Raw genomic sequence first — 27,744 nt, forward strand, 5'->3', positions numbered from 1 at the left:
TCTTGGCCGCTACTATTGGTCTGAGATGAGGCCGCCTCCCGAGGGGAGGTCTCGCCCAGGAGGCTCTGGGTGTCTGTGGAGGTCTGGGGCTGCCTCTTGAGTGGAATCACCTATCTCCCTTCTGGCGTGGAGCCCGAGTGCCAGAGCCTAGCTGCGGGCGGGTCGGGGGACGTGCGGGACGCCAGAGCCTCCGAGGTGACTCGGGACCCGCCCAGGTGGTGCGTTTCCACTTTGGTGTTTGTGTCTAGCCGGTCCTCACTGCATTTTCTTGACAAGAAGTATCTTCCAAGGCACTCGTAGTGGTTCCAGCCTTTCTTTTCCTCCTGGTGCTCTTGTGCTGTAGTGTTTGTCAGCGAATTCTAAGGGTCTCCTTCCGTGAATTTCCTGGAAGAACTCATGCTTCCCTTCTTTTAATCCCGACCATCGCAAGAAAGACTGCTTGTTTCCTTTCACGTTTGTTCATTAGGGACCCTGGCTCATTTGTCTACTCGTTGATGAAATCCGAGTATTTTACTGGGAAGGAGAGAGTTTTGTCTGGGAGGGCGAGAATTTTGTCTGGGGACCTCTGGAAAGACTACAAGAAGTTGTGAGAAACAGAAGGACGGTCAGAAATTCATCTGGAGAAGGGACATTGCCAATAGATGAAGCCTTGGGTACTGGTCAATTAGCACAAGTTTGATATTCAAATTACGGGGTTTTGTTGTTGTTTTTTCTGTTTTTTTGGTTTTGTTTTTTCCTTGCAGTGCTGGCAATCAAACCCAAGTCCTTGAACCTGCTAGGCAAGCAAGCACTCTACAGCTGAGCTATATCCCCAGCCCAAATTACGTTTTAAAGTTCCCATCCTGTCATCATCCTTAATTCCCCCTACAGATTGTTTTGTTTTGTTTTGTTTTGTTTTGTTTTGGGGTTTTTCTATTTGAGACAGGGTCTCTCTCTGTAGCCTAGGCTGGCCTTCAACTAAGGATCTTTCTGCCTCAGCCTCTGAGTGCTGAGATTATAGGCATGTGCCACCATGCCCAGCTCCGTACAAATTGTTAATTTGTGCCATATCATCATTTCTTAAATAGCACTTTTATTAACATGATAGAATTTTCTGTCTTTGTGGGATTAGTTTTCATTTTACAGTTGATTTGCATTGTATTGTTAGATTACATATGCAACATGTAAATGGGGAAACTGACCAACAAATAGTTTGCTACAATGAGTGGAGATTATTCCTCATAACAGGAAAAAAAATACCTTTACTATCCCCATTTTATAGAAGAGGAAGCAAAAACTCATTGTTAAATTGAGACTAGTTTTGTAAGTGATCAGTTCATGATGACCGTACTTTCTTTGCAACTCATAACAGTGTAGACTTGGGAGGCTGTTTGCAGCTGGCAAGCTAAAATGCGCCTAATCACAAATATTAATTAGATCTTGATTCTATAGTGTTTCTCTGATTGATGCGCTGTTAAGTATAGAATCATTTGCACATTGAAAACTCATTTTCATGAGTGAAGAGATATTGGCTGTCTTGTGTTTAATAATAGGATAGTCAGTTGTTTCTCCTTTGTAGAACACTTCCCAGGGCATCACAGGTAGCCTTTAGAATAGCCATTTGAGGCATAATTGAATTGTCTCAGTAATGTGTAGAAATGTATTTATTATGGCTTCCTGTTTTCATTTGTAGCCTACTTTGTATTGTTTTCTTACATAATTTTCTACATTTTGTAACTTTAAGCTCATTTCATGCAAAATAAAAGAATTTTGCCAAAATTTTATTCATTGGTTTATAGAACACTGACTCTAAGTCATTCTCTACAAATATTTTGAACCGTTTATGATCTTTTTTTTCTTTTGCTAGATAAAGATTATTGTACATAATAGTCAAAAGATAGAAACAACACACATGTTCATTGATGGCGTGGATTAATAAACAAAATGTAGTATACAGTAAACTATTATTCAGCTTTAAAAAGGAAGGAACTTCTGACATATACTACAACATGAATGAACTGTGAAGATATTACACTAAATGGTATAAGCCAGACACAAAAGGAAAAATATTATGTGATTTCAGTTATGTGAGGTATTCAGAGTAGATAAACTTAGAGCAAAAGAATTGCTTGAGGGGCTGGGGATTTAGCTCAGTGGCACTGTGTCCCCCTCGAAAGAATGAGGTCCTGAGTTCGATCTCTGGTACAAAAAAAAGAAAGAGAAAGAAAGAAAGACGGAAAGAAAGAAATGCCTGAGGAAGGATGTGGGGTGTGTTAGGATACATAGACAATGGATACATTTGGAAAGATGAAAATTCTGGAAGTGGAAGGTGGTAATGGCTGTGTAACAGTGTAAATGTTGTAAATCTTGCTCTTATAAAATGTCATGCATCATTTCTTAGGTCTAAGTTGACCTTTCAACTTAATGAAATCTATTGATTTTAATTACTGTTAAACTTACCCAGAGGTAAGGAGCCAGAAAAATCTCAGGCAATAGTTTGTTTTCACTAATGTTCTCAGAGGGCTGGCTGGTGATAAGTCGTCCATTTTACAATGTTGGTGTCCTCCTTACCTCTGAAACCAGCATTTTGTGTTAATAGTTCTACTATATAAATTAATGTTCTTTTTAAGATAAAAGACACCTAACTTTTTCTTTGGAATTTATTTATACTTCTGAAGAAGAATGATTGTAGGGAAACTCAGTTTACTCAAGTTTGTCATGCAAAAAGTAATAAAGGGAGATTCATAGCATTGCTCATTATTCAATTTCTATTGTTCTCTTTGCAAAATTAAACGAAGAGAAAGTTTTTAGTTTTTACAAGCTATTGTAGTTTGGAAGTGGATTTTGTGTAGTTTATATTTCTTTGTTAATTTGCACATTAAATATTGATTTGATTGTCTTAGATATGAAATAGACCAGATTTTAGTTTCATGTTTATAGGTAAGTCTTTGGCTTCTGCCTTTTTAATTCACTATGTAATAGGCATTTTGTCTTTTTTAAGTTAAGCTGAAATTGACTTAAGATCAACCATTTTGAGGTGGACAATTCAGTGACATTTAATCCATTTTTAAATCACCTCAGAAGGGAACCCTGTACTCAAAAAGCGGTAACTCCCCCACTGTTCCTCCAGGTAACCACCAATCTGCTTTATGGATGATATATCTGTTCAGGATATTTCAAATAAATGGAATCATACAATATGCAACCCTTTGAGTCTGGCTTCTTTCTTTTTTTTTTTTGGCACTGGGGATCGAACTTGGGTCTTTGCGCTTGTGCGGCACGTGGCGAAACCACTGAGCTAAATCCCCGGCCCTGGCTTCTTTCACTTAACATGTTTTCTAGATTCATTCACGTCGTATCTATCAATATTGAATCCCCATCCCCAGCCCTTTTAATTTTTTAGTTTTATTTATTTACTTTTGAGACAGTCTTGCTAGGTTGCTAAGTTGCCCAGGCTATGCTCAAATCTGAGATCATCCTCCCTTGGCCTCCCAGAGTGCTAAGATGACAGGCATGTGCCACTACATTTGGTTATATTTCTTTGTATGGCTGAATAATATTCCATTGTGTGTACTATGAGTTATTTATGCATTCATCTTTTGATATTTAGTCATTTTTATTAAATATATAATAAAATGTTCTAAAACCAGCGTATGCATGCACTAAATATTTATGTACATTGGATCCCAAGGACTTAGAAATGACCGTCATTCATAATTATAAGGTGATGCATGCTGTGCTAGAAATGTAAACTATTAATACAGTATTAGGGAGTAGTCGATTCTATTTGACAGCAAGAGCTAATTCATTTTGCAATCAGATTTTTGCTGATGCCTGGAAAGAATAGATATATTTTGTTCATTATAGCTGTATTTATATATTTTAAATGGTATAAACTAGGTATTTGAGGAGAGTATTCTTTGTCATTTTCTATTGTAAGTCATTAGGAATTAATTTCAGTTATTTTATTTCCAAATTGTTTAGTTCTTTGTTATATATTGCCTGAGAATAGCCTACAATGTAGATAAAAAATAGTTGGGAGGGAAAGAGAGGCTTTTAGAGATTTGAGTTAAACTATTACCTGTCACAAGGGTTAGATTGATTGGATAGATGGCTATATTCTGATTGTTTTCAGAGCATAGTAGCACAACACAGCCATGTACTACCAGAAGTTTCTTTGAAGCCAACCTACTATAAGGATGTTGAAGTCAGTTCATAGTTGTCAAAATTTGATACATTGGTTTGAGATATGGAACTGGAATGAGGGTTATATGAAACTTGCTATAGTTCTGAGACTAGAACTATAGACATGAAAGGTTAAATATTTAAGAGACATTAATGGAAGTATTTTTAAAAATATTTTCAGCCTACAACACAGCAGTCACCTCAGGATGAACAGGAGAAACTCTTGGATGAAGCCATACAGGCTGTAAAGGTTCAGTCATTCCAGATGAAGAGATGCTTGGTAAGAGTGAAAGTGTGACAGATACAGGTGTAAACTGCAGCTTCCTAAGGAAGCACCTAAAGCGCTTTCCAAAGTTACATAGCACTGCTGCTTCTAGTAAATCTAATTTTCAGTGTCTACCAGCATCTGTTTTCAGGCTCACTTCTTCAACCCCTGCGTGAGCAATTTCAGCAGAGCCCTTTTTACACACAAATATATGTATGGTTGGGATTATCTGCTGTACTGGAATGTAAGCTCAAGAGAATAAGAGTCCCTGTCTTTTATTTACACTTGTGTATCATCATTGTATATTTATACTAATGTCCATCTGACTGGAATTACTAGCCTTTTTGGTTCTATACCTCAAATCGGGGTAGTACTTGACACATAATGTGCTCAATAAATGAATGAATGGATTTATATGTATCCCCCCCGCCTTTTTTTTTAGTACTGGGGATTGAATTTAGGACCTCATGCCTGGCAGGCAGGCACTGTGCCGCTGAGCTAAATCCCCAGCCTTATTTGTATTGACTTTGAATTATTCAGCTACTCCCTAGATACCTTGAAATCTTTAATTTTCATCTTGAATAAATATATTTATTGCAAAAACCAGCTTTAAAATTACTCATACCCTTATTTATATATATTTCTATATTCTAAAAGATAGGAGGTAATCTGTGTAGATATTTTAGGGGATTAAACTTAAGGAATTGAACCAAATAGGTTGGTAGTTTAAGCCATAAGTTGCTCTGGTGATAACATCTTACCTTTGTAAAGTGTCATATTTTTTCAAGTTTAGGATTATGTTCTTATATCTTAATTGTTTTGGTTTCCTTGTACATTTGGAAAGAAAGTAACTGCCTTGGAATGCAAAAAATGGGTTTGCTATTGCTTCTTTTTCTGTTATAGATAGTGTTTGCAGTATCTCAAGGAATTGTTCATATTTATGAGTTAAATGGACATGGTGAGGATTTGAAGAACACAGGAGAAAAGCAAATTTCATGAATAGTCACTCAGAAGAGTCCTTAACCTGTGAAAAAGCCATGGTCAGGATAGTATCTTGCTTCAGAACCAATAGTATGCCAGCCCTCTTGATTGCAGATAAAATGTGAATTAATGGAGCTAATTTCCTAGTCTCTAGAGGTTAAAAAAGTTAGTTATAGTAAGGAGTTTACAATCCTAGTTATGTAATCCTAGTCTTGCCAAACACTGAAGCACTGGTGAGGAATCATGTATCTTCTTTTCAGTAGAGAGAAGGCAAGGAGAAACAAGTTCGTTTTTATGTGGTTAAAATAATTTTAAGTACTGTATACTTTTAACAGTATGTTAAAAATGTAACAGTATGTTAAAACTGTAACACTATGTAACAAATTCTTAAAGAGTTTATATAACCAAGGTAAACGTTTAAATTGATTGTTGTCATCATTTTTCTTGGTATTTCTGTAGGACAAGACCAAGCTTATGGATGCTCTGAAACATGCATCTAATATGCTTGGTGAACTCCGGACTTCTATGTTATCACCAAAGAGCTACTATGAACTTTGTATCTTTTGACTGTTGAAAAATAAAACATTTGGGTCATACTAGAGAGTCTAATTTTGCTTGTTCTCTATTAAATTTTTCAGCAATTATAATATTCTTCATTATCTTTATTAAATGTAAATATTCATGTGGATATGCTAAGAGTACCTCTTTTTAACGGTTAAACTTTTTTGTTCTACTAGAGATTGAACCTGGGGTTTCATGCATGCTAAGTAGGCATTCTGCTAAACCCTGAGCCCTATTGCTTAAATTTCTTCAGATGGGTTGTTACTTAATTTTTAGACCCTTCCTGAAGGATAATGAGGCCATCAGGCAATTGGTTCTTTGATTCTTAGATTTTGTTAGTCAGGTCTCAGAAATGGAAAGGAATTCAATCATTTGCTATTTCAAAATCCTTCAGCAATTTGACAGAAAGCCATTGTATTTGCTGCTTTGTTTCACTGGATATCCTTTAAGATAATCTATTTGTCTGCTCATTCATTCAGAGATGAGATCTTGCTGTGTTGCCTGTGATTGGTTAAAAATCCTATCTTATGTATGTATGTATGTATGTATGTATGTATGTATGTATGTATTTGTCTATCTGTCTATCTGCTCATTTAGAGATAAGCCCTCTTTTGTTGCCGATGGTTGGTCTTGAACTCCTGGGCTAAAAGCCTTAGAATCCTCCTACCTCAATCTCCTGGATATTTGGGACTACACCTGCATGAACTGTGCCTGGCTAAAAGTCCTTATTTTAAAGTTAGGAAAGCCCTACAGAAATTCTTTCTTCACTTTAAACACTCTCAGAAGACTAAATTTAAGATATCTAACTAATAGTTGTAATGTCTCCAACTAGTTATGGAGTTTTGTTTAGTTTGGCTTGTCTGTATTTGAGTCCTTAATCATAATTTAAAGATATGGCTATTTCTGATGAACTGCACTACTTGGAGGTCTACTTGACAGATGAGTTTGCCAAAGGAAGGAAAGTGGCAGATCTCTATGAGCTTGTACAATATGCTGGAAACATTATCCCAAGGCTGTAAGTAATTGGAATCTAAGGACCTTTGTACCTGAATTTCCCACTTGATACTATATCCTTTTTCTGAAGAAAAAAAATTTAAGAGTATTTAAAAAAAATTTTTTTTTTTGGTACCAGGGATCAAACTTGGGTCCTTGTGCTTGCGCAGCAGGTGGCGAAACCACTGAGCTAAATCCTCGGCCCCAGTATTTAATAATTTAACCAATAAGTTTTAGAGTAAATTTGTCCTTTTTGTTTTTTGGTATCGGGAATCGAACTCGGGACCTTGCGCTTGTGAAGCACATGGCAGCATCACTGAGTTAAATCCCCAGCCCAAATTTGTTTTTTATAGATATATAGTAGATACATAGAGATATTTGAGGAATTTTATAAATAGAGAAAATAATGGATGTGATATTTAAAATTTTTTTGACTACTAGAAAAACTAATATCATGGCAGATATTTTCTTCCTAATATGTTTATAGGTGATATATATATAATCTACATGTAGAAATCTCCTCTTATCCAAGATTTCAGTTACCACCATCCAGGGTCCAAAAATGTTAAATGAAAAATTCCAGAAATAACTAAGTTTTAAGTTGCGTACTGTTTTGAGTAGTGTGGTGAAATCTTGGATTATCTCACTCAGAATGTGAGTCATCCTTTTGTCCGTCCTATCTGCACTTTATATGCCATCCACCTGTTAGACAGTAGAGGTCTGGGTTACCACATCAACTCACATGTTATCATGGTGCTTGTGTTCAAGTAACCCTTACTGAGTACCCTACCCAGAACACCCACATGATTCACCTGACTTCATCCCATTACATAGGCATTGTATCATCTCACGTCATCAAAACACACTATGACAGAGACCACATTCACACACCTTTTGTTTTAGTATTTTGTTATAATTGTTCTTTTTTTTATTGTTAATCTCTTATTGTGTTTTAATTTATAAAGTAAATTTTATGTACTATATTTTCAATTTCAGTCATCCACTGGGATCTTCAAACATCCTGCGTGGATAAGTAGGGAGATTTAGAAGTCAGTGCATATTTTACTTTTGTTTAGAATTCAGTGGACATTTTATTTTGTTTTTTATATTTTTAGTGGTTATATTTTAAATCAGATGATATTTCTTCATACTGCAGGAGAAAACAACATGGTTCCTGTCTTGTTTATTTAATATGTCGTGTATACAGTGCATCTGGACATAGTCACATTCTTGGTTTGAGTATTTTATTTCTTTTTCTTTTTGTTTTGGTACCGGGGATCGAACTTGGGTCCTTGCGCTTGCAAGGCATGCGCCAGAACCACTGAGCTAAATCCCCGGCCCGAGTATTTTATTTCTAATGAAATGTCTCTTCATAATTCTCCTAGTTATCTGTTGATCACAGTTGGAGTTGTATACGTCAAGTCATTTCCTCAATCCAGGAAAGATATTTTGAAAGATTTGGTAGAAATGTGCCGTGGTGTGCAACATCCATTGAGGGGTTTATTTCTTCGAAACTACCTTCTTCAGTGTACCAGAAACATTTTACCTGACGAAGGAGAGCCAACAGAGTAATTAATTTTCTTTCTTGGTTTAATTGTAATTTTTTAAATAGTAAATTATTTTTTAAGTGTCAAAAAGTATACATAAATAAGAAAATAAATATCAGTAATTCTCCTACCCAGTCAGTGTCTGGTAGCATTTTGTATGGAGATTTCCAATGCAGTAATAAAACTCTTCAAAATATGTGGATGATCTAAAATATATTCTTAATGCAAATTGTGTCTTTGGAGTATTAGAATCTGCTTGTTTCATTTAATATAATTTAGACCATTATATTAAATATTCCTTGAAAGTATGATTTTTACAATTGTAACAGTTTTTATAATTTATGGACTTATTTACCCTAGAATATAAGTAATTTTAATTACCTGTGTATACAAAAGTAAGATATTAACTCCAAAAAAAAGTAAGTCATAAAGACTTCTATCTGTTGTGTAACCACTATTCCAGTGTCCAAGTCCACTGCACTTTTCCCCCACAGAAATGGCAGATGGTCTGCTAGCTGTTGCTTCAAACAATGGATAAGTGCTTCATAAGACACATCCCTAGATTAATTTAATTCCTTTGTTTAAAAAAAGTATACATTTTATTTCTAATATATATTAATCATGGTTTTTAGTATCTACAGTAATTTCTATTTAAAAGAAAAACTGTAACAAAATTTTAGCATGTATTTGACTAAGAAGTTAAACAGTACAGAAAAGATAAAAATTTAACTGTGGATAAAATTATGTGGTTATTTGTTTTATTACATTTTTACTCTTAATTTTAAGCATATAGTATTGTAAGTGAAAACAAAATATTCAGCTGTGATGTAGTTAGAAAATGATGCAGTTAGCAGGACACAAGTGTTAGGCTTTCTGAATTGAGAGAGTTGCTGTACTGCTCTAATTGGCCCAAGATAGGGAGTTGGGAAGAGTAAATTGTTTCATTTTCTTATATTGTATCCTCCCTGCTATTTTTGTTGTTGTTTCTCTTTTGAGTTAACACTAAGCCAATTAAGTTGAAGTGGTTTTTATAAAGCATTGGCATATTACAGACATGAAAAGGAAATGAGTAAAGGAGAAAGATAGTAGTAAGTTGGTCCAGAGCTTACATCCTGTATAAGGATTTTCCCAACTTTTTCTTTGCAGTGAAGAAACGACTGGGGATATCAGTGATTCCATGGATTTTGTACTACTCAACTTTGCAGAAATGAACAAGTTGTGGGTTCGGATGCAACATCAAGGACATAGCCGAGATAGAGAAAAAAGAGAACGAGAAAGACAAGAGCTGAGAATTTTAGTAGGAACAAATTTGGTGCGCCTCAGTCAATTGGAAGGTGTAAATGTGGAACGTTACAAACAGGTTTATTTTTTTTGCTTGTCACTGTTCTTAATGTTGTAAAATACAAACTGAAATCTGATTTTAAAAATACTTTTGTTACATAATATTTCATTAGAAGCATTAGAAAATGGTTTTATCAAAAAAGACCCAAATAGGGCCAGGGATTTAGCTCAGTGGTTCTGCCGCCTGCCTCGAAAGTGCAAGGTCCCAAGTTCAAGCCCCAGTATCACCAAAAAAAAAACCCCAAACAAAAAAGACCCAAATAGCTGGGGATGGTGGCACACCCCTGTAATCCCATCACTTGGAAGGCTGAGGCAGGAGGATCACTGCAAGTTCGAGGCCAGCCTCAGCTACATAGTGAGTTCAAGGTCAGCCTGAACTGCATAGCGCACCACTGTCTCGAGGAAAAAAACCCCAAAAAACCACCCAGTTAAGCTAAAAGATATATCATATTTGTTGATCAAAAGTCAATTATGTCAAGATTGAGTTTTCCTTAAATTGACCTGTAGATTCAGTGGAATCTCAGTTTAAAATCCCAGCAGGCACAGTTCATAATAGCTAAATCTTGGAAATAGCCCATATGCCCATCAACAGATGAATGCATAAAGAAAATGTGGTATTTACATACAATGGAGAACTACTCTGCCATAAAAAGGATAAAGCTGAGTAATTTATATGTAAATGATATGCCTTCTGACCATAATTTTAAGCGAATTAAGTAAGACACCAACTTTAAATATTGCATTGTTTCTCTTGTATGAGAAACCCTAAGGGTACATAAGCAAAAATGGAGGATAGATATTGGGAAGTAGAAATTACATGTTCAAATGAGAAGGGAAACAAAGGAGGGGAAAGGGAAAGAAGGGAAAAGGGATTAAAAACACAAAGAATAGGAAAAAATGGAAACAAAGCTTTTGTAAGTGGGGAGGGGAAGAAGGGTTGAAGAGCGGGGAGGGAAATGGGAAAGAAGAAATTAAGAATTAAGATATATTATGTACAAGTACAAATTCCCTATGATAAATGTGAGCACTATGTATGGCAAATATGTGCTAATCAAAATAAAAAATAGGGCCGGGGATTTAGCTCAGTGGTTCCGCCGCCTGCTTCACAAGCGCAAGGACCCGAGTTCGATCCCCAGTACCAAAAAAAAAAAAAAAAAAAAATCCCAGCAGACTTTTTAGTAGAAGTCAGCAGCCTGATTTCTAAAATGTATATGAAAAAGCAAAGACCCTAGAACAGCTACAATTTTGAAAGAGAACAAAGTTGGAGTACTCAGCATGAATTCAAGATCTGCAGTAAAGTGAAGATAGTGTGCTATTGACACATTTTAATTTTAATATGGATGGGCACTTAAAGGAGAGTGATGAAAGAAAGGGACAGTTGCAAATCAATAGAGGGGAATGAAGTAAGGGTCAAGAAATGTACTAAAAAGAGCCAGATAGTAAATATGATCAGGCTTTGAGAGGCATATGGTGTGTAGCTAGAAAGTTCAGCAGGTGTATGCAGAAACAGACAATAGGAAGCTAAATAGGCAGGGCTGTGTCCAATAAACTCGTTTTCAGAAACGGAAGGCTAGGAATGTAGCAAAACCTTCCTTTTACATGAATTTTATATTAAACAAAAACCCAGAATTTTATTTAAAACATTTGTGAAATTTTAAAGTTTAAAAATGAAGTATCGCAAAAAAGTCTTATTTTTAGGGTTCAGTATATTATTAGAGGCATAGCTTAGAATTTTTTTTTGGTGCCAGGGATTGAACTCTGGTCTTTGCACTTCCGCAGCAGGCGGCAAAAGCACTGAGCTAAATCCCCAGCCCCATAGCTTAGAATTTTGAAAGTGATCTTTTTACCATAACATGTTTTTCTTTGCTCTTTTATTAGATTGTTTTAACTGGTATATTGGAGCAGGTTGTGAATTGTAGGGATGCTTTGGCTCAAGAATATCTCATGGAGTGTATTATTCAGGTAGGTGGCAACATTTATCTCTTAAGTGGATTTATTTTATTTTCTTGGTCTTAGCTTTATAGGTATACTTTGGTTAATGGAGTACTCTGCTGGACTATAAAGAGGTTAAAAAAATAATATATTGGAATATAGCTATATAAGATTAAATTTTTTTTCCACAAATGCCATATATGAGTTCAGAATATTATCTGAGATAATGTTTATTTGTATAAATCATTATTTTATTTTTAGGTTTTTCCTGATGAATTCCACCTCCAGACTTTGAACCCTTTTCTTCGGGCCTGTGCTGAGTTACACCAAAATGTAAACGTAAAAAATATAATCATTGCTTTAATTGATAGGTAAGACTCCCAACACTGGAGGGCACATGTTCTGACATAGGAATCATGAATTTGAAACATTTTCATGAATTATTTATTTTTCTTATATCATTATGTCAATGATTTTAATGTAATTTTACTATAAATAATTTAACTCTGTTAGTATGAACATCTGGTAGGTATGAAAGAGGTTTCATTTTGGCATGAAAGAGGTTTAACTTTAATTGTGAAGAACACATAGAGATGAGTAATATTTTTAATCTATATATTTAAATGACATATAGACATTGTTGTATAGACCCATCATTTAAATCTTATGAGCCCCTGAACCACTGAAGAGCAAATCTTTTCACCATGATGTAAGTTACTTTTAATAGAGACTGACTTGATTTAGTTTCCTTCATTAAGTAACCATAAGATATAGATGATTAAGAATGTTCAAGTGATGCTTAGAAGAGCTTGCTATCCTGGTTTTCCTCAAGATAGCCCACCCTGCTTTTTCTGGGGTGTTCTTTTATCTTCCTTTTTCCTCTTTTACTCTGCCCAAGCTCTCACTGCAGAGCCAGTTTGTGTTTCACTCTTCACTTTTATCTTTCAAATAAACTGCCACTGCTTTTAAAAAAAAAAAAAGAAGAAAAAAAGGATGTTCAAGTGGCAGGGTGTGGCAGTACAAGCCTATAATCCCAGCTCTTGGGAGGCTTAGGCAGGAGGATAGAAAATTCAGGGCTAGCCCAGACTTAGCAGGACCTTATCTCAAAAGAAATAAAAAAGTCTAGTGATGTAGCTTAATGGTAGAATGCTCCCCCCCCCAAAAAAAGTTCAAGTAGCACAAGGACCTGAGTTCGATCCTGGGTACCAGAAAACAAAAAAAGTTCAAGTAATCATTTTTCTAATCACATTTAAAAAAAATTAAGTTATTACATATATTTAGTAAATATCCTTAAGCTTTGTTTTTTGCCATTGTTCTTGGCTGGTTAAAAATACAAATCTTCAGGCACCTGGGATTTAGCTCAGTGGTTCCGCGCCTCGCAAGCGCGAGGACCCGAGTTGGATCCCCGGTACCAAAACAAACAAAATGTCCACCAAAAAAAAAAATACACACACATATATATATATCTTCATCTTTTATAATGGCTCCAGTGAGTGACTACTTGGCAAGCGTGCTACATGGTAGTAATATATAATATAAAATAATAGTAATATATATATGTACAGCCCATATAATGTATGTCATGCATGTGAGGATACATATTGTTATGAACCAGGAAACCAAGTGGATTGTCTTACTTTCCTTGTCCTTGTGACAGAATACCCGACACCTTCAACTTAAAGGAAGAGAGGTTTATTTTGGCTCATGTTTTTCGTCCGTAGTTGCAGGCTTCATGGTGAAAGGCCCTGGGCAGAGGAAAGCTGCTCATGGCAGTCAGGAAGCAGAGAGAAAGGAGAGAGAGAGAGACCTTTCTAGGTCGTGAACCCAGTGACTCACCTCTAACTGGGCCCCACATCCTTCCTAACACCCCAGTCAGCTATAGCACCCCCATCATCTGGTCACTTCCGAAAGCCTCTGACCACAAGAGGCCACAGGGACATTCTAGGTCTAAACCATAATGGATTTATTATTTATTTCTATAAATACTCTTTGTTTTGTTTTATAACTAATTAAATTGTTAGTTTTAAAATCTGAGAATTTATGTAGCAGAATTCTCCCAAGTTAACAGCTCCATCCTGTTCATCTATGCAGCAAAAGTTATGTGCTAGCTGGACATGGTGATGCATGCCTATTATCTTAGCACTTTGGAGGCTGAGGCAGGAAAATCCCAATCAAGTTCAAGCCCAGCCTGGGCAATTTAGCAATGTAGTAAGATCCTGTCTTAAATATGAGGGGTAGGGTGGGTGGAGATGAAGTTTAATGCCTGCAGAGACCCTCGGTTCAATCTTCTGTATCACTGGAAAAAAAAAGTTACATGTCTATTGGACTCATTCTTAAAGGAAGCTAGTAATCTGGATTATCTGTGTAGGATGTAATGTCACCTAGCTACCCAACTAGTAGTCATTCTTCTCTGTGTAACAAAATGTAGATAAATAGTTATGACTCTGAAAAATGATAATGGAATAGACATGATTTTTGATTATTTGAGATGTAGGAAATAAAAGTTAACTTCATTCCTTTTGGAATAAGTTCTGTTTCAAACTTTGCAAGAGTAAAAATCTTAAATATTTTTAAATAGTCTATTTTCTTTTTGTTTTTTAACGTTTATTTATTTAAATCATGGCTGTCAAATACATTTAATGTACTTCTACCCATATCTATATGATTAAGCTTCAGAAGGTTTGGGAAAAATCGGCCTTTTGAAAATCTCAGTATGGCACAAAGAAAGAAAGCTGATGAAATAAAATATCACTGACAGAACTGTTTAAAAATGAAATGAGGGAATGATCAGTACATTCAAAACCCTCCTTTAAAATAACTTTTAAAAAATGTTTTAGGAGAAATATTCTTGTAGAAAATACAGAAAAACAATAAGAAAATGTCATCTGTGATCCCACTACCCAGATCTCTGTCTTTTAAAATTAAGACTGTTTTTCTTTTTTAGATTAGCTTTATTTGCTCATCGTGAAGATGGGCCTGGAATCCCAGCAGATATTAAGCTTTTTGATATATTCTCACAGCAAGTGGCTACAGTGATACAGGTCTGTGTGGCTTTTCTGTGTTCTCAAAACTTTAAACCTTCTCTGCTGGTAAGTCCTTTTATAATTGTATGATTTTCTAAACATTCCAGTCTAGACAAGACATGCCTTCAGAGGATGTTGTATCTTTACAAGTCTCTCTCATTAATCTTGCTATGAAATGTTATCCTGATCGTGTGGACTATGTTGATAAAGTTCTAGAAACAACAGTGGAGATATTCAACAAGCTCAACCTTGAACAGTGAGTCATATTTTTGTAACAACTTTATAAAGCTCTCTTTGGTCCCAGATATTTTTTTTCTTTTTTGTCAGTTGCTGTTTGAAATGTTACCATTTGCCAGCATGGTAGTACATACATACCTGTAATCCCAGCACTCGGGAGGCTGAGGCAAGAGGGTTGCTGCGAGTTCAAGGCCAGCCTGAACTACATAGTGAGACCTTGTCTCAAAAAAGAAGAAAAAGAAAATTTGTTAGGATTTTCATGATGGGTGCTAACTTTGTTGTGTCCATTAATCAAGCTGTAGCACTCTTGGGCCATCAGCAGTCTTCAGGGACCAGTGTCTCCATTTCAGACCCCTTTCCTTGTATGTATGAATGAGCTAGTTTTTAAATTGTTAGGAAAACTTTGTATCAAGCAATATTTTCCTAAGAAATAGTTTCCTGATGAATAAATTGTAGAAAGGGCTATATTTATATTTACAGTATAGAAATTAATTTAAATATTTTTCTGTTTTGAGCTTTGATTTTAATGCTGTCAAAGTATAATACTGTTTTCTACTTGAAGCTTCATCAACCATTCTGCACCTATGGTACTCTTTTTTTTTTTTTTGGTACCGGGGATCGAACTTGGGTCCTTGCGCTTGCAAGGCAGGCTGCAGAACCACTGAGCTAAATCCCCGGCCCTCTGTGGTACTCTTAATTAGCAATTTTGATCCTGTTAGCTTGGTTCAAGTTGGGTCCTTCTCTTCCTTAAATTATTCTTAATTACACCTCATATAATCATTTCTTACATCTCCCCTGTTTCAGGAAAATTTCTTCTGTTGTCTTTTTATTTTTTTTCCTGGTACTGGGAATCAAACTCAGGACCTTGCGCTTGCCAGACAAGTGTGGTGCCACTGAGCTACATTCCCACCCGGCCCTCTTCTTTTTCTCTTTACCTCTTTTTTGGTCTTTGCGCTTGGGCAGCAGGCGGCGAAACCACTGAGCTAAATCCCCGGCCCTCTTTACCTCTTTTTATTACTCTTTTTTTCTTTTGGCCATTCATTCCTTTTGTTGTTGTTGTTGTTGGAAAGGGACTGAAAAATAGGGCAGATCGTGAATGGTAAGTTATGAGAGAAAATTACCTACATCTTCCTCCATCAAGTGAGTTTTCAAGGAAAAGTAGACAAAATACTTAGAAATGCTAAATGCTAAAGGACAGAATGTTCCTACAAGCTGCTACCTTAATTTCAACCTTCATGTATTTTTCCATTCTGTGGTTTTGCATGGGTTTTGGTTTTTTTTGTACTTATTTTCAACATGAGCTGGGTGTGGTGGCACATGTCTGTAATTCCAGCACTTAGGCTGAGGCAAGGAGAACTGCCATGAATTTGAAGCCAGCTTCGGCTTACAGTGAGTTCCAGGCCAGCATGAACTACATAGGAAGACCCTGTTTCAAAAAAAAGAAAACTTTCAACATGAATATACACACTTGTTGCCTGTCCTGGATCCAAACTACCACTTAAAATAGTTTCCTTAGAAATGTCAAATTCTAGATAGTCATCTTAATTCCAGCTACATAACCTATACATAAGTTAGTGGAATGATATATTTTATATCAACATAAGAATAAAAGTATGTTTTAGATAGGCTTCTTACTCCTAAAGGAAATGCGTATTTTGGGATACTGTGAATCATTTGACCCATTTCTTTTAATGTGTAAATGAAAGTTTTTATGAAATAAGTGCTGTTTGTCTATATAAAAAATTAATTTTATTCATGAAAGGTTTACTGTTTTTCTTTTTGTAGTATTGCTACCAGTAGTGCAGTTTCAAAGGAACTCACCAGACTTTTAAAGATACCTGTTGATACTTACAACAATATTTTGACAGTCTTGAAATTAAAACATTTCCACCCACTCTTCGAGTACTTTGACTACGAGTCCAGAAAGAGTATGAGTTGTTATGTGCTTAGTAATGTTCTGGATTATAATACAGAAATTGTCTCTCAAGACCAGGTAAGAATACCAATAAGCTATTTTAAGGAAAAAGACAATGTAGTTATAATTTTAGACCTTTGCAGTTAGACGTATGAGATAGGGTAGGGTAATACTAAAGAAAATTTGTGAGTAGGTTATTCATGATATAAATTAGAAAATTGCAGATGTATACAGAAGTATTATTGCATACCTCTTATTCCACCAGAAAGACAATAACCAGTGCTGATTAACATTTGGTGCATGTCTTTCCAGACTTTTGTCTATGTATATATGTATTACCCTACAAATATCGACTTTCTTACAAATAAATGAAATTATTTCACAGCTTTACATAACTGGAAACGCTTTTGAAAAAGGCTTTATATGCTGATGGTTTCACACTAGTGGATTTCTTGTGTCTCCTGGGTTACAGGTGGATTCCATAATGAACTTGGTGTCCACGTTGATTCAGGATCAGCCAGATCAACCTGTAGAAGACCCTGATCCAGAAGACTTTGCTGATGAGCAGAGCCTTGTGGGCCGATTCATTCATCTTCTTCGGTCTGAGGACCCTGATCAGCAGTATTTGGTATGAATTAAATCTTACCATAATTCTCCATCAGCTCTTGATGCATTATTTTTGTTTTTGTTTTTAATTTAGTTATTCATTCGCAGTACTGGGGACTAAACCTGGTGGTGCTGTATCCGTACCCTTTTTATTTTTTGAAGTAGTCTTTCACTAGTCTCACTAAGTTGCCCAAGCTGGCCTCAAATTTTCAATCCCCTTTTCTCAGCCTCCAAAGTGTTTAGGACTAGACTACAGCTGCACCTGGTGCATGGACTTTTGTTTGTTTTGTTTTTGTTTTGGAATGCTGGGGGTTAACCCAGACCTTTTTATGTATCTTTAATTTCGAGACAGGGTCTTGCTAAGTTGTACACCTTGAATTTGCAGTCCTCCTGCCTCAACCTTCCAAGCAGCTGGGATTACAGGCATGTGCCGCCATGAGTAGCACTCTAGTTTCTTTAGGAAACTTCTTGAGAATTGCAAAAAAAAACTATGTCTTATAGTTATTCCATGTTCATATTATTTGTTAACTGTGTTTTGCTTTCAGGAGTGTTTAGTTGTTCATCATAATAAACTTTAAAATACAAGAAACAGGGCTGGGGATTTAGCTCAGTGGTTTCACCGCCTGCTGCACAAGCACAAAGACCTGAGTTTGATCCCCGGTACCAAAAAAAGACAAAAAACAATAAAATACAAGAAACATAATCCTTATATTCAGCTTTGTATTTCCAAGGTTTGCAAATATTTTGTATTTGTTTGTCATGTTGAAAATATGTGAAGGACTTAAAAATTCATTTGCCTTTTCCTTAACCCTTGCTTCCTGATACAGAACAATCAGATGAAGTTGTTTCTTTTTTCTAGTCCTCAGTTAATCTCGTTGAAATGAATAAAACATGGCTTGAGTCAGGGTGTTGGGAACTGATAGTGGGTAATTATTTTAATGAATAATAACCTTGCTGGCTGCCTAATTATTGTTTGAGGAAAGTAATTTATTATTGGATGCATAAGGCAGTTAGGTTGCTATAATGCAAAAATTCTTTTTTTGAGGATGGGTCCTGATTGTCTCCTTCTGCCGACCTTGTTATAGTTGACATTCTTATGTCATAACTGATGTGAAGAGGCTGCTTTCTGCTGGTAGTGTGATAGTCTTTGACTTGACTTAGTGGCATTCTGAGCACAGGGATACTGTGCTGTTTGCAGTGTGAGCTGTACACAAAGAGTATCTGGATTATTCGGGTATTTTAAATGATCTTATGTTTTTGTGTAAGATTGCTTGTGTGTGTTTTCCTTTCCTCTTGCATAGCAAATATAGTAGTAGGAAGTATGCCTTCCACATGAGGCTGGGTGGTTTTGCCTGCATGCAGAGCCCTTTAAGTATAGGATCATTGCCTCTGACTGCTCCAAGGGGAATGCATTTTATCCACCTACTGTATTTGAAAAATGTATAAAACCCATGTACATCAGATACTGTGTTGTATATATTAAAAAATATTTCCTGAATTTTGGATTCTGTGGTTTTCTAATATAATAGCCATCATTTTCCAAGCACATTATGCCAGTTACAGATGGCACTATACATGTCTCATTTGATTATCTGAACAGACCTGGGAGTGTGCTACCCCATTTTTCAAATGAATCTTGTGTCTAAGATTAGATAATTTGCCCAGGGTCACACAGGTAGTAAGTATTAGAGTTGTTTTGTTTTATTGTGCAGTGCTGGGTTCAAATCTAGGGTCTGGTCCATGGTAGGCAGGCATTTCACCATCAGACCTGGTCCTTACTCTTTGTTATCTTCAGTCTGTATTCTCTATCAACATAGTATATTTGTATATGTGTTTATGGAAATAAATTTAAATATACTGTATCTCTGATTCTGTTAGCTACCCTAAGGCAGATTATTCAGCCTTCCCAAACCTTAGGCCTCCCCATTGTGAAATGGGGTTAGTATCTGTCTCTAGGGTGATTGTAACAATGCAGGAAGACAAGAAATATGTAAAGTGCCTGCCACTATAAGGCCTGATACATTGTGTGTATTCACAGAATGGTAGTAAATATGATTTGAGCCCCTTTTTAATTTTATTAATGATTAATCCTAGTGTGGAAAATATTTTTTTTAATGTTTTTTTTCATCAGATCTTAAACACCGCACGAAAGCATTTTGGAGCTGGTGGAAATCAGCGGATTCGCTTCACACTGCCACCTTTGGTATTTGCAGCTTACCAGCTGGCTTTTCGATACAAAGAGAATTCTAAAGTGGTGGGTTTACTTTTAAGTATGTCACTATTTTTTTTTCCTTTTTCCTACTGTGTGTGTGTTAATTTTGTATCAGAAAATTTCAAACATATACAAAAATGGGCAGTTGTAGAATAAAATCCTGTTTTCAGAAACTATTTATTACTCATCTTTTTAAGTGTTGCTATCAGTGATGTTGGTAGGTCACATACTAGCTAAGGTATCATGTACAACCAGTTAGAAATGTGTTCTAACTGTGCCAGGGATTTAGCTCAGTGGTTCCAGTGCCTGCCTCGCAAGCGCAAGATCCCGAGTTTGATCCCCGGTACCAAAAAAAAAAGACAATCTGGGCCGGGAATTTAGCTCAGTGGTTATGCCACCTGTCTTGCAAGCTCAAGGACCCAAGTTCAGCCCCCAGTACAAAAAAAAAAAAAAGAAATGGGTTCTAACTAAAGTTAATTTTGCCTGAAGAAATGGCTTAGCATAGCATAATCATTTCTTTCTAAAAGCATGTAATTAAATCATATCATGAGTTTTATGTAGTTTTTTACGAGTGCATTTCTTCTGCAAACAGAGTCATGGCTTAAGTCTTCAGTGGCATAGTTTTGAAGAAAATACCTTAATCTCATGTACCTAAAAAGTTGGGGAGCCAAGCTTATGTTAAGAAATAAATAAACCTCAGTAAACTTAATTTTCTAATAGTGGAGAAAAGTATTTGTTCAATAGAACTACCAGCATGCATAGCACTTTTGGGCCTTTTTTTTTTTTGTGGTACCGGGTATCAAACTCAGGTCCTTGGGCTTGCAAGGCAGGTGGCAGAACCACTGAGCTAAATCCCCGGTCCCTAGGGCCCAGTATTTTTAAGCCAGATTCTCATTCATTCTCTTTTGTAGCATTTATGGAAAGATATCTGTTACTGTAACATTAAAAAATAGTCTATATTAATAACCTATAATAAATTCAAAGCTATAGTAATCAAAATGATATGGTATTGAAATAAAAACAAACACATAGACCAGTGCCACAGAATAGAGCCTGTGTATATGCGATCAACTAATATTAATCCTCATCAGGATGCCAAGAATATACAGTGGGGAAAAGATAGTCTCTTTAATATGTAGTGTTGAGAAATCTGGGTACCCACATGCAAAAGAATGGAATTGGACTCTTAATTACAGTGTATACAAAAATTAACTCAAAATGGATTAAAGACTTAAATGTAAAATGTGGAACCATAAAATTTCTGTGGTAAAGCATAGGGAAAAATCTCTGACACTGTTTATGTCAATGATTTTTTTTGGATATAACACCAGAAGCATAGGCAGCTAAAGCAAAAATAGACAAATGATTGTATCAAACCAAAAAGCTGCATAGCAAAAGAAGCAGTCAACAAAGAGACATCCAATAAAATGGGAGAAGATATTTAAAACTATATATGTGATAAGAGGTTACTAATATCCAAAATATATAAGAAATTAAAACAATTCAATACCAAAAAGACAAGTAACTTGATTGAAAAATGGGCAGAGGATTGAATATAAATTTTTCCAAAGAAGGCATACAAATGACCAACAGGTATATGAAAAAGTGCTCAATACCACTAATCAAACTGGAAGTACAAATCAAAACCACAATGAAATATCATACCTGTTAGGATTCCTATTATCAAAAAGATAAGAGTTGACAAGCATTGGGCAGGGTGTGGAGATAAGAGACCCTTATAAGGCTGCTTGCCATTATGGAAAACAGTATGGAAATTCCTAAAAAACAATTAAAATTAAAATTAGAGCTACCATACAGTTCTGTAAACTACTATTGGATGCATATTCAAAGTAAATGAAGTCAGTACACTGAAGGAGGTGTGTCTGCACTCCCATTTACAGTGGCCAAGATATGAAACATCTGTGTCCAGGAATGGATGAAGAAAATGCACATACACAGGGGAGCAATAAAATAAAAATGGAGGAAATTCTGCCATTTGTGATAACATAGGTGAATCTGGAGGGTATTATGCTGAATGAAATAAGCCAGATATAGAAAGACAAATAGTGCATGGCCTGTCTTATATGTTAAATCAAAAGACTCATGAAAGTCAGTGGTACCAAAGATTACAAATTCAAAAAAATGAAAAAATTCTGGGGATCAAAACATACATATATTTGGGATAAAAAATATACCAGATAGAATTTACTTACTTGATGTCATACAATGTGCCAAGAACTATATACTGTACTTGGATTATTGCATTTAGTCCTTCTTAACAAAGACTATGACTGTCATATTTTGAAAATGAAGAGAAATGATTGCTTCAACAGAAAGAAATTTGAATAGTTAAACATAAAATATGTAACCTCATGCCTTCACACTGAGCAATATCCCCAGTCTCCCCTTGCCCCCCTTTTTGGAGATAGTGTTTTGTTAAGTTGCTAAGATGCCCAGGCTGGTCTTGAACTTAGGAGTGCCACCCAGAGTGCTAGGCTTGAACAATTGAACCTTTAAAAAAAAAACAAATGGGGGCCCCCAAGGATTTAGCTCAGTGGTACTGCACCTGCCTTGTAAACACAAAGTCCCGAGTTCAATCCTTGGTACTAGAAAGAAGAAAAAAATCAGATTGGACAAGAGAAAAGAGAAATAAGCTTCAGCAATGGCAGTTGATGAGAATTCATTCCCATCTAATAAAGGTGGGAATGTGAATTACTGTAATTTTTTTGGAAAACTGGCAATATGTAACTACCATTTAAAAAATGTAATTCTACAAACTTATACCCAGGAAATAATTGTGGTCTTAAAGCTGTTTGTATATGGAATTCATTATGGTGTTACAGATTTTTTTTTTTTTTGCTTAAATTCTTTTATTGGTACATTTTAGGTATACAATACAGTTACATTTATCATTGGGTGCTTGTACATGATGTATCTTGGTTCTTATTTTTTCTCCATTCCCTGTGCACCCTTCCCCCTTCCACCCTTCCCTATTTACATAGACTTTGTTTCCATTTTTTTCTTTTCTCATAATTTTTTCTTTCCCTTCTTCCCTTTCCCCTTCCCCTCCCACTTCTCCTACCCCTTTGGACTTTTCTTCCTATTTGAAATTATCAATTGTTCATTTTAATCCTCATTTACACTTTCAGTTTCTCACACTAGAGAAACTATTCAGTATTTACACATGTGTCCTATTTATTTCACTTAAGAGCATGGCCTCAATATGCATCCATTTAGCTATAAATGTCTCTAGTTTCTCATTCTTTATGGCTGAGTAGTACTCCATTTTATAAAAAAAAACAAACTTCTTTATCCAGTTTCCAGTTGATGGGCACTTGGGCTGTTTCCAAGCTTTAGCTGTTATAAACTGTGCCGCTATGAATATGGGTGCACATATGTCACTGTGGTATGATTCTTTTAATTCTTTGGGGAAGATAACCAGCGGGGGAATAGCTGGGTCAAATGGGACCTCTAGCCCTAGTTCTTTGAGGTATCTCCATACTGATTTCCACAGGGGTTGCACCAGTCTGCACTCCCACCAACAATGGAGAAGGGTTCCTTTCTCCCCATGCCCCCACCAGCATTTGTTATTGGTTGATTTCTTGATAGCAGCCTTCCTTTCTGGGGTGAAGTAGAATCTCAGTGTTGTTTTCATCTTCATCTCTCAAATGACCAGTGATGTTGAACATTTTTTCATATATTTATTTGCTGCTTTTACTTCTTTGTCTTAGAAATGTCTGTTCATTTCAGATGCCCATTTTTGGATTGGGTCTTTGAATTTGTGGGGTCTGGTTTTTTTCAGTTCTTTATAGATTGTTTCTAAAGAGTATAGTTCAGATTGTGCTTATATATCCAATTGGTGGCATATTTTCTATTTTAGGGGGGAGGTGCTGGGGATCAAACTCGGGACCTTGCACTTGCAAAGCGGGCAGTGGCACAACTGAGCTAAATCCCCAGCATTCTAATTGTTGAAATAATGTCAAATAACTTAGTTTCACGAGGAAAAATTTTGTGACAAAATAAGTGAAAGTTGGATTCAAATTCTTTGCAGCATGAGCGCAGTTTTATTTAGCTCATTTCAATGAGCTACTTTAATTTTTTTTTTAATGTTTTTTGTTTGTTTTGAGGATTTCATTTTGCTTTGCTTTGTTTTAGTTTCGAAACAGAGTCTTACTATGTAGTCCAGGCTGGCCTTAACCTCAAGGTCCTCCTGCCTCAAGCTTTGGAAGTGCTGGAAATACAGGGATGTGCATGTGCTTCAGCTCAGTGAACTAATTTCAAGTAAAAAACAAGACCATACACAAAGATTCCAGTTATATTACATTTACATAGTAAGAAAGGAAAAACATTTGAATGTTACTAGTGATTATTGCTGGATGATAGATTTAGGGGATGACTTAATTTTAAAAATTCTTCTTGTAATTCCCTAATTTTCTCCAATTGGGAATGTATTACTTTTCTGATTAGAAAAAACATGTCAAATAAGTTGGAAAGGCAGTGACTTTAAGTGGATGTTTCGAGCAAGTTAATCTTGAACTTAAGGTAATTTAAAATATTTTTTTCTTGTTTCAGGATGACAAATGGGAAAAAAAATGCCAGAAGATTTTTTCATTTGCTCACCAGACTATCAGTGCTTTGATCAAAGCAGAGCTGGCAGAATTACCTTTAAGACTTTTTCTTCAAGGAGCACTAGCTGCTGGAGAAATTGGTTTTGAAAATCATGAAACAGTAGCATATGAGTTTATGTCCCAGGTGAAGATCTGTTCTCCTTTCTCGTTTTACTGAGTTCAGTCACCTGTTTGTATTTCTGCTGGTAGTGCATGTTGTATTAGTCTTATCACAGAACTACTGCTTTCCCACTTTGGGAACCTTTTCATATTATTGTCGTATTGACTGGAATGGAGCATAATTGATCAGTTTCTGAGTGCTGATGAAGTCTTAAGATTTCAGACTGGGTCATGATAAAAGTGTTTCATGGGAAAATATGTTCGTTTGTCAGTTCACTGGAGGAACTTGGAGTTAAAGTTGAAACAGGTTTATTTATCACAACTTGTCAGCATCTTTATCATCTCAGCGGTGTCATGTGCTTGTCCAAAATAGGTTACAAAATATTCTGATATAGGGCTGGGGATTTAGCTCAGTGGTTTCACCACCTGCTGTAAAAGTGCAAGGACCAGAGTTCGATCCCCAGTACCAAAAAAAAAAAATCTGATATGAAGGTATTGCAAAATATCTCACAGGATGAGGGTTTGGTAGGAATACTTTGGAAAATGCTTGAGTGGATATTTAGTCCCTAAAAGCTCTTTTTGCTCTGTGTTCTTCAGGCATTTTCCCTGTATGAAGATGAAATCAGTGATTCCAAAGCACAGCTGGCTGCCATTACCTTGATCATTGGTACTTTTGAGAGAATGAAATGCTTCAGTGAAGAGAATCATGAACCCTTGAGAACTCAGTGTGCACTTGCTGCATCCAAACTTCTGAAAAAGCCCGACCAGGGCCGAGCTGTGAGCACCTGTGCACATCTCTTCTGGTCTGGCAGAAACACAGACAAAAATGGGGAGGAGGTAAGGTCATGCTCATTTTTGTAGGAGGACAGGATTGTTAACAGAGTTAGGTTGCCATGGCCTTGGGCTTTAGAGGAGAAATATTTGGGGTGGCTGGAAATCTGACAGAGTGTGCTTTTTTAAAATTAAAACAAATGAAGTAGACAGTAGAGTCCCATCCTGTGGTGAGCCTCCACTTTGAGGATATCATAACATAGCAACTTCATACCACTACTTTTTTTTAAATGTACCTCTAGTTTTTTTTTTAAAGAAAAAATGAAGAGGATTTAAATTTGTTGTATCTCTTTAAAACATGAAAGAGTGCTGTAGTGTTGTATTTTTTGTGTGAAAATGGGATGTTTGCAGTTCATTAAATTCTTTCATATTTCCCTGAACTTTTATTGTAGCTTCATGGAGGGAAGAGGGTCATGGAGTGCCTAAAGAAAGCTCTAAAAATAGCAAATCAGTGTATGGACCCCTCTCTACAAGTGCAGCTGTTTATAGAAATTCTAAACAGATATATCTATTTTTATGAAAAGGAAAATGATGCGGTAAGTGACCTAATTAAAGTGTTGGTAGTACTGAGGGTCAGGCAGGAGGATTGCAAATTTGAGGCCAACCTGGGCAACCTCATGAGACTGTGTATCAAAATTAATTTTTAAATTTTTTGCCGAGAGGAACTTTCTTTTTTTTTTGGTCAAAATAAAAAATTTTTCAAAGGCTAGGAATGTAGCTCAGTGGTAGAGTGCTGCTGGATTCAATCCCCAGTCTTGGGATGAAAACAATCTCGTCCTGAGATTTGATACATGTAAACGTTTATCATTGTGATATTTTGTTTTGTCTACATGAGTTCCAGATTACTTACTGTTCCTTTTATTCTCCAAAATCCTTTTCTGCCTACATAGATGTATCTCTAGTCACTGTACATTTGAAAAACATGCTGATTTACAAAGTGTTGATAGTTGGCTGATTTGCCGTCCTGTACTAGTTTAAAATAATTCCTAAACACATTGTCCTTCTAGGAGTATAGTGCTGACTGAGATTAGCAGACTAATTAAATTTTTTTTTCTTATTCTTTTACTGGTTCATGTTACTTTTTTTTTTTGCAGTGCTGGGGATTGAACCCAGCACCTCATGTGTAGTAGGCAAGTGCTCTCCTACTGAGTTACATCCATAGCTCTCATAATACTTTATTTCAGCTTTCTAAAAGAAATGAGTAGTTGCCGGGGATTTAGTTCAGTGGTTCCACCGCCTGCCTGGAAAGCACAAGGTCCCGAGTTCGATCTCCGGTACCAAAAAAAAAAAAGAACAGTCAATAGTTGTGGCTCAAATTAAGAATCATGTTTTCCTCTCGCTTTTTTTCATAATTACTCTGGTAACTGATGAGAGTAACACAAATTCTTGAAAACAGTATTATTGTCTTGTTTTGGATGATTCATATGTTTAATCATGAAATTGTACATATTCTTTTGTAGGTAACAATTCAGGTGTTGAACCAGCTTATCCAAAAGATTCGAGAAGACCTCCCAAACCTTGAGTCCAGTGAAGAAACAGAACAGATTAACAAACATTTTCATAACACACTAGAGCATTTGCGTTTGAGGCGAGAATCACCAGAGTCTGAGGGGCCAATTTATGAAGGTCTTATCCTTTAAAATAGAAAACAGCTCACTGCTTTCCATGTCCATTCAGTAAGGGTTTTATTAAACTAGGTCTCCCTTCCATAAATTGTGCCTTTCAGAAATGCTGAGGTAGGTTTCCTGTTTCTAATCTGTGATGTGTTTTATCTAGCACCTCCAAACACTCACCTTCAGGACCTTAATAAAGTTATTCACTTCATAAGTGTTCAAATCTGTCTGATCACCCCAAGTAGCATGACTGATCTGCTATTTAAAATTCCTGTGATCTGTAAAAAAAACAAACAAAAAAATCTCCACTTATCTTGGCTACTAATGAAGTCCTCCTCCTTTTTCTTTTGTTTCATTATTGATTGTGTATTTTCTTCATTATGTGGAAAGACTAACCCAAAAGTATCTGTCTCTTTGTTCTCTGGTTCTATTTGAGATTAATTTAGAGGCAAGAAATACTGTATGTGAAATTCAGCCTGGGCTTTTCCCTAAATACAAGATAAGGCCATGTGTAATATTTTCCCTAAAACTAGAATATATTAATGCATGTTTGAGAATTTCAAAGCACCATGGTCAAAACCAGAAGCTATATTTTGCATATTTGGACTCCGCCATCTATTAAGGATCTATGTTGTCCTCTGGACATATTTATCAAACAATTTGGTTCTAAATAGTATAAAACAAAATTTGTGATTTATATCTATAAGCTTCATTATTGTAAATTTAATGGGAAATGCATTACAGTTACCACCTTTTTTTTTTGGCACCTGTGAATCAATAAAGTTGCTATTAACAA

At 35.9% G+C, this 27,744-nt stretch overlaps 1 protein-coding gene across 1 annotated transcript; it reads left to right on the top strand.

Annotated features, from left to right (window-relative positions):
- Window positions 1-46: 46 nt before the first annotated feature.
- Window positions 47-27,744, top strand: Vps35 (VPS35 retromer complex component). Its single transcript, XM_087199362.1, has 17 exons — window positions 47-218; window positions 4,346-4,444; window positions 5,870-5,966; window positions 6,863-6,986; window positions 8,350-8,532; window positions 9,658-9,871; window positions 11,731-11,814; window positions 12,046-12,155; window positions 14,729-14,825; window positions 14,915-15,063; window positions 16,830-17,037; window positions 17,432-17,587; window positions 19,697-19,819; window positions 24,350-24,529; window positions 25,102-25,341; window positions 25,728-25,871; window positions 26,796-27,744. The coding sequence occupies exons 2-17, from the start codon at window positions 4,430-4,432 to the stop codon at window positions 26,973-26,975; spliced, it is 2,304 nt and encodes a 767-aa protein (XP_087055488.1). The 5' UTR covers window positions 47-218; window positions 4,346-4,429; the 3' UTR covers window positions 26,976-27,744.

The sequence above is a fragment of the Heterocephalus glaber genome, unplaced genomic scaffold, assembly GCF_053883595.1.
Source record: "Heterocephalus glaber isolate CG9 unplaced genomic scaffold, H.glaber_assembly_v1.0 deba00001707, whole genome shotgun sequence".
Taxonomy (NCBI): domain Eukaryota; kingdom Metazoa; phylum Chordata; class Mammalia; order Rodentia; family Bathyergidae; genus Heterocephalus; species Heterocephalus glaber.

Excerpts from the sequence above, each read along its gene's own strand:
- Vps35 (XM_087199362.1), top strand. Across the intron at positions 6,987-8,349 it reads GGAAACATTATCCCAAGGCT|TTATCTGTTGATCACAGTTG; the intron begins GTAAGTAATTGG and ends TAATTCTCCTAG. Across the intron at positions 17,038-17,431 it reads AAATTGTCTCTCAAGACCAG|GTGGATTCCATAATGAACTT; the intron begins GTAAGAATACCA and ends CCTGGGTTACAG.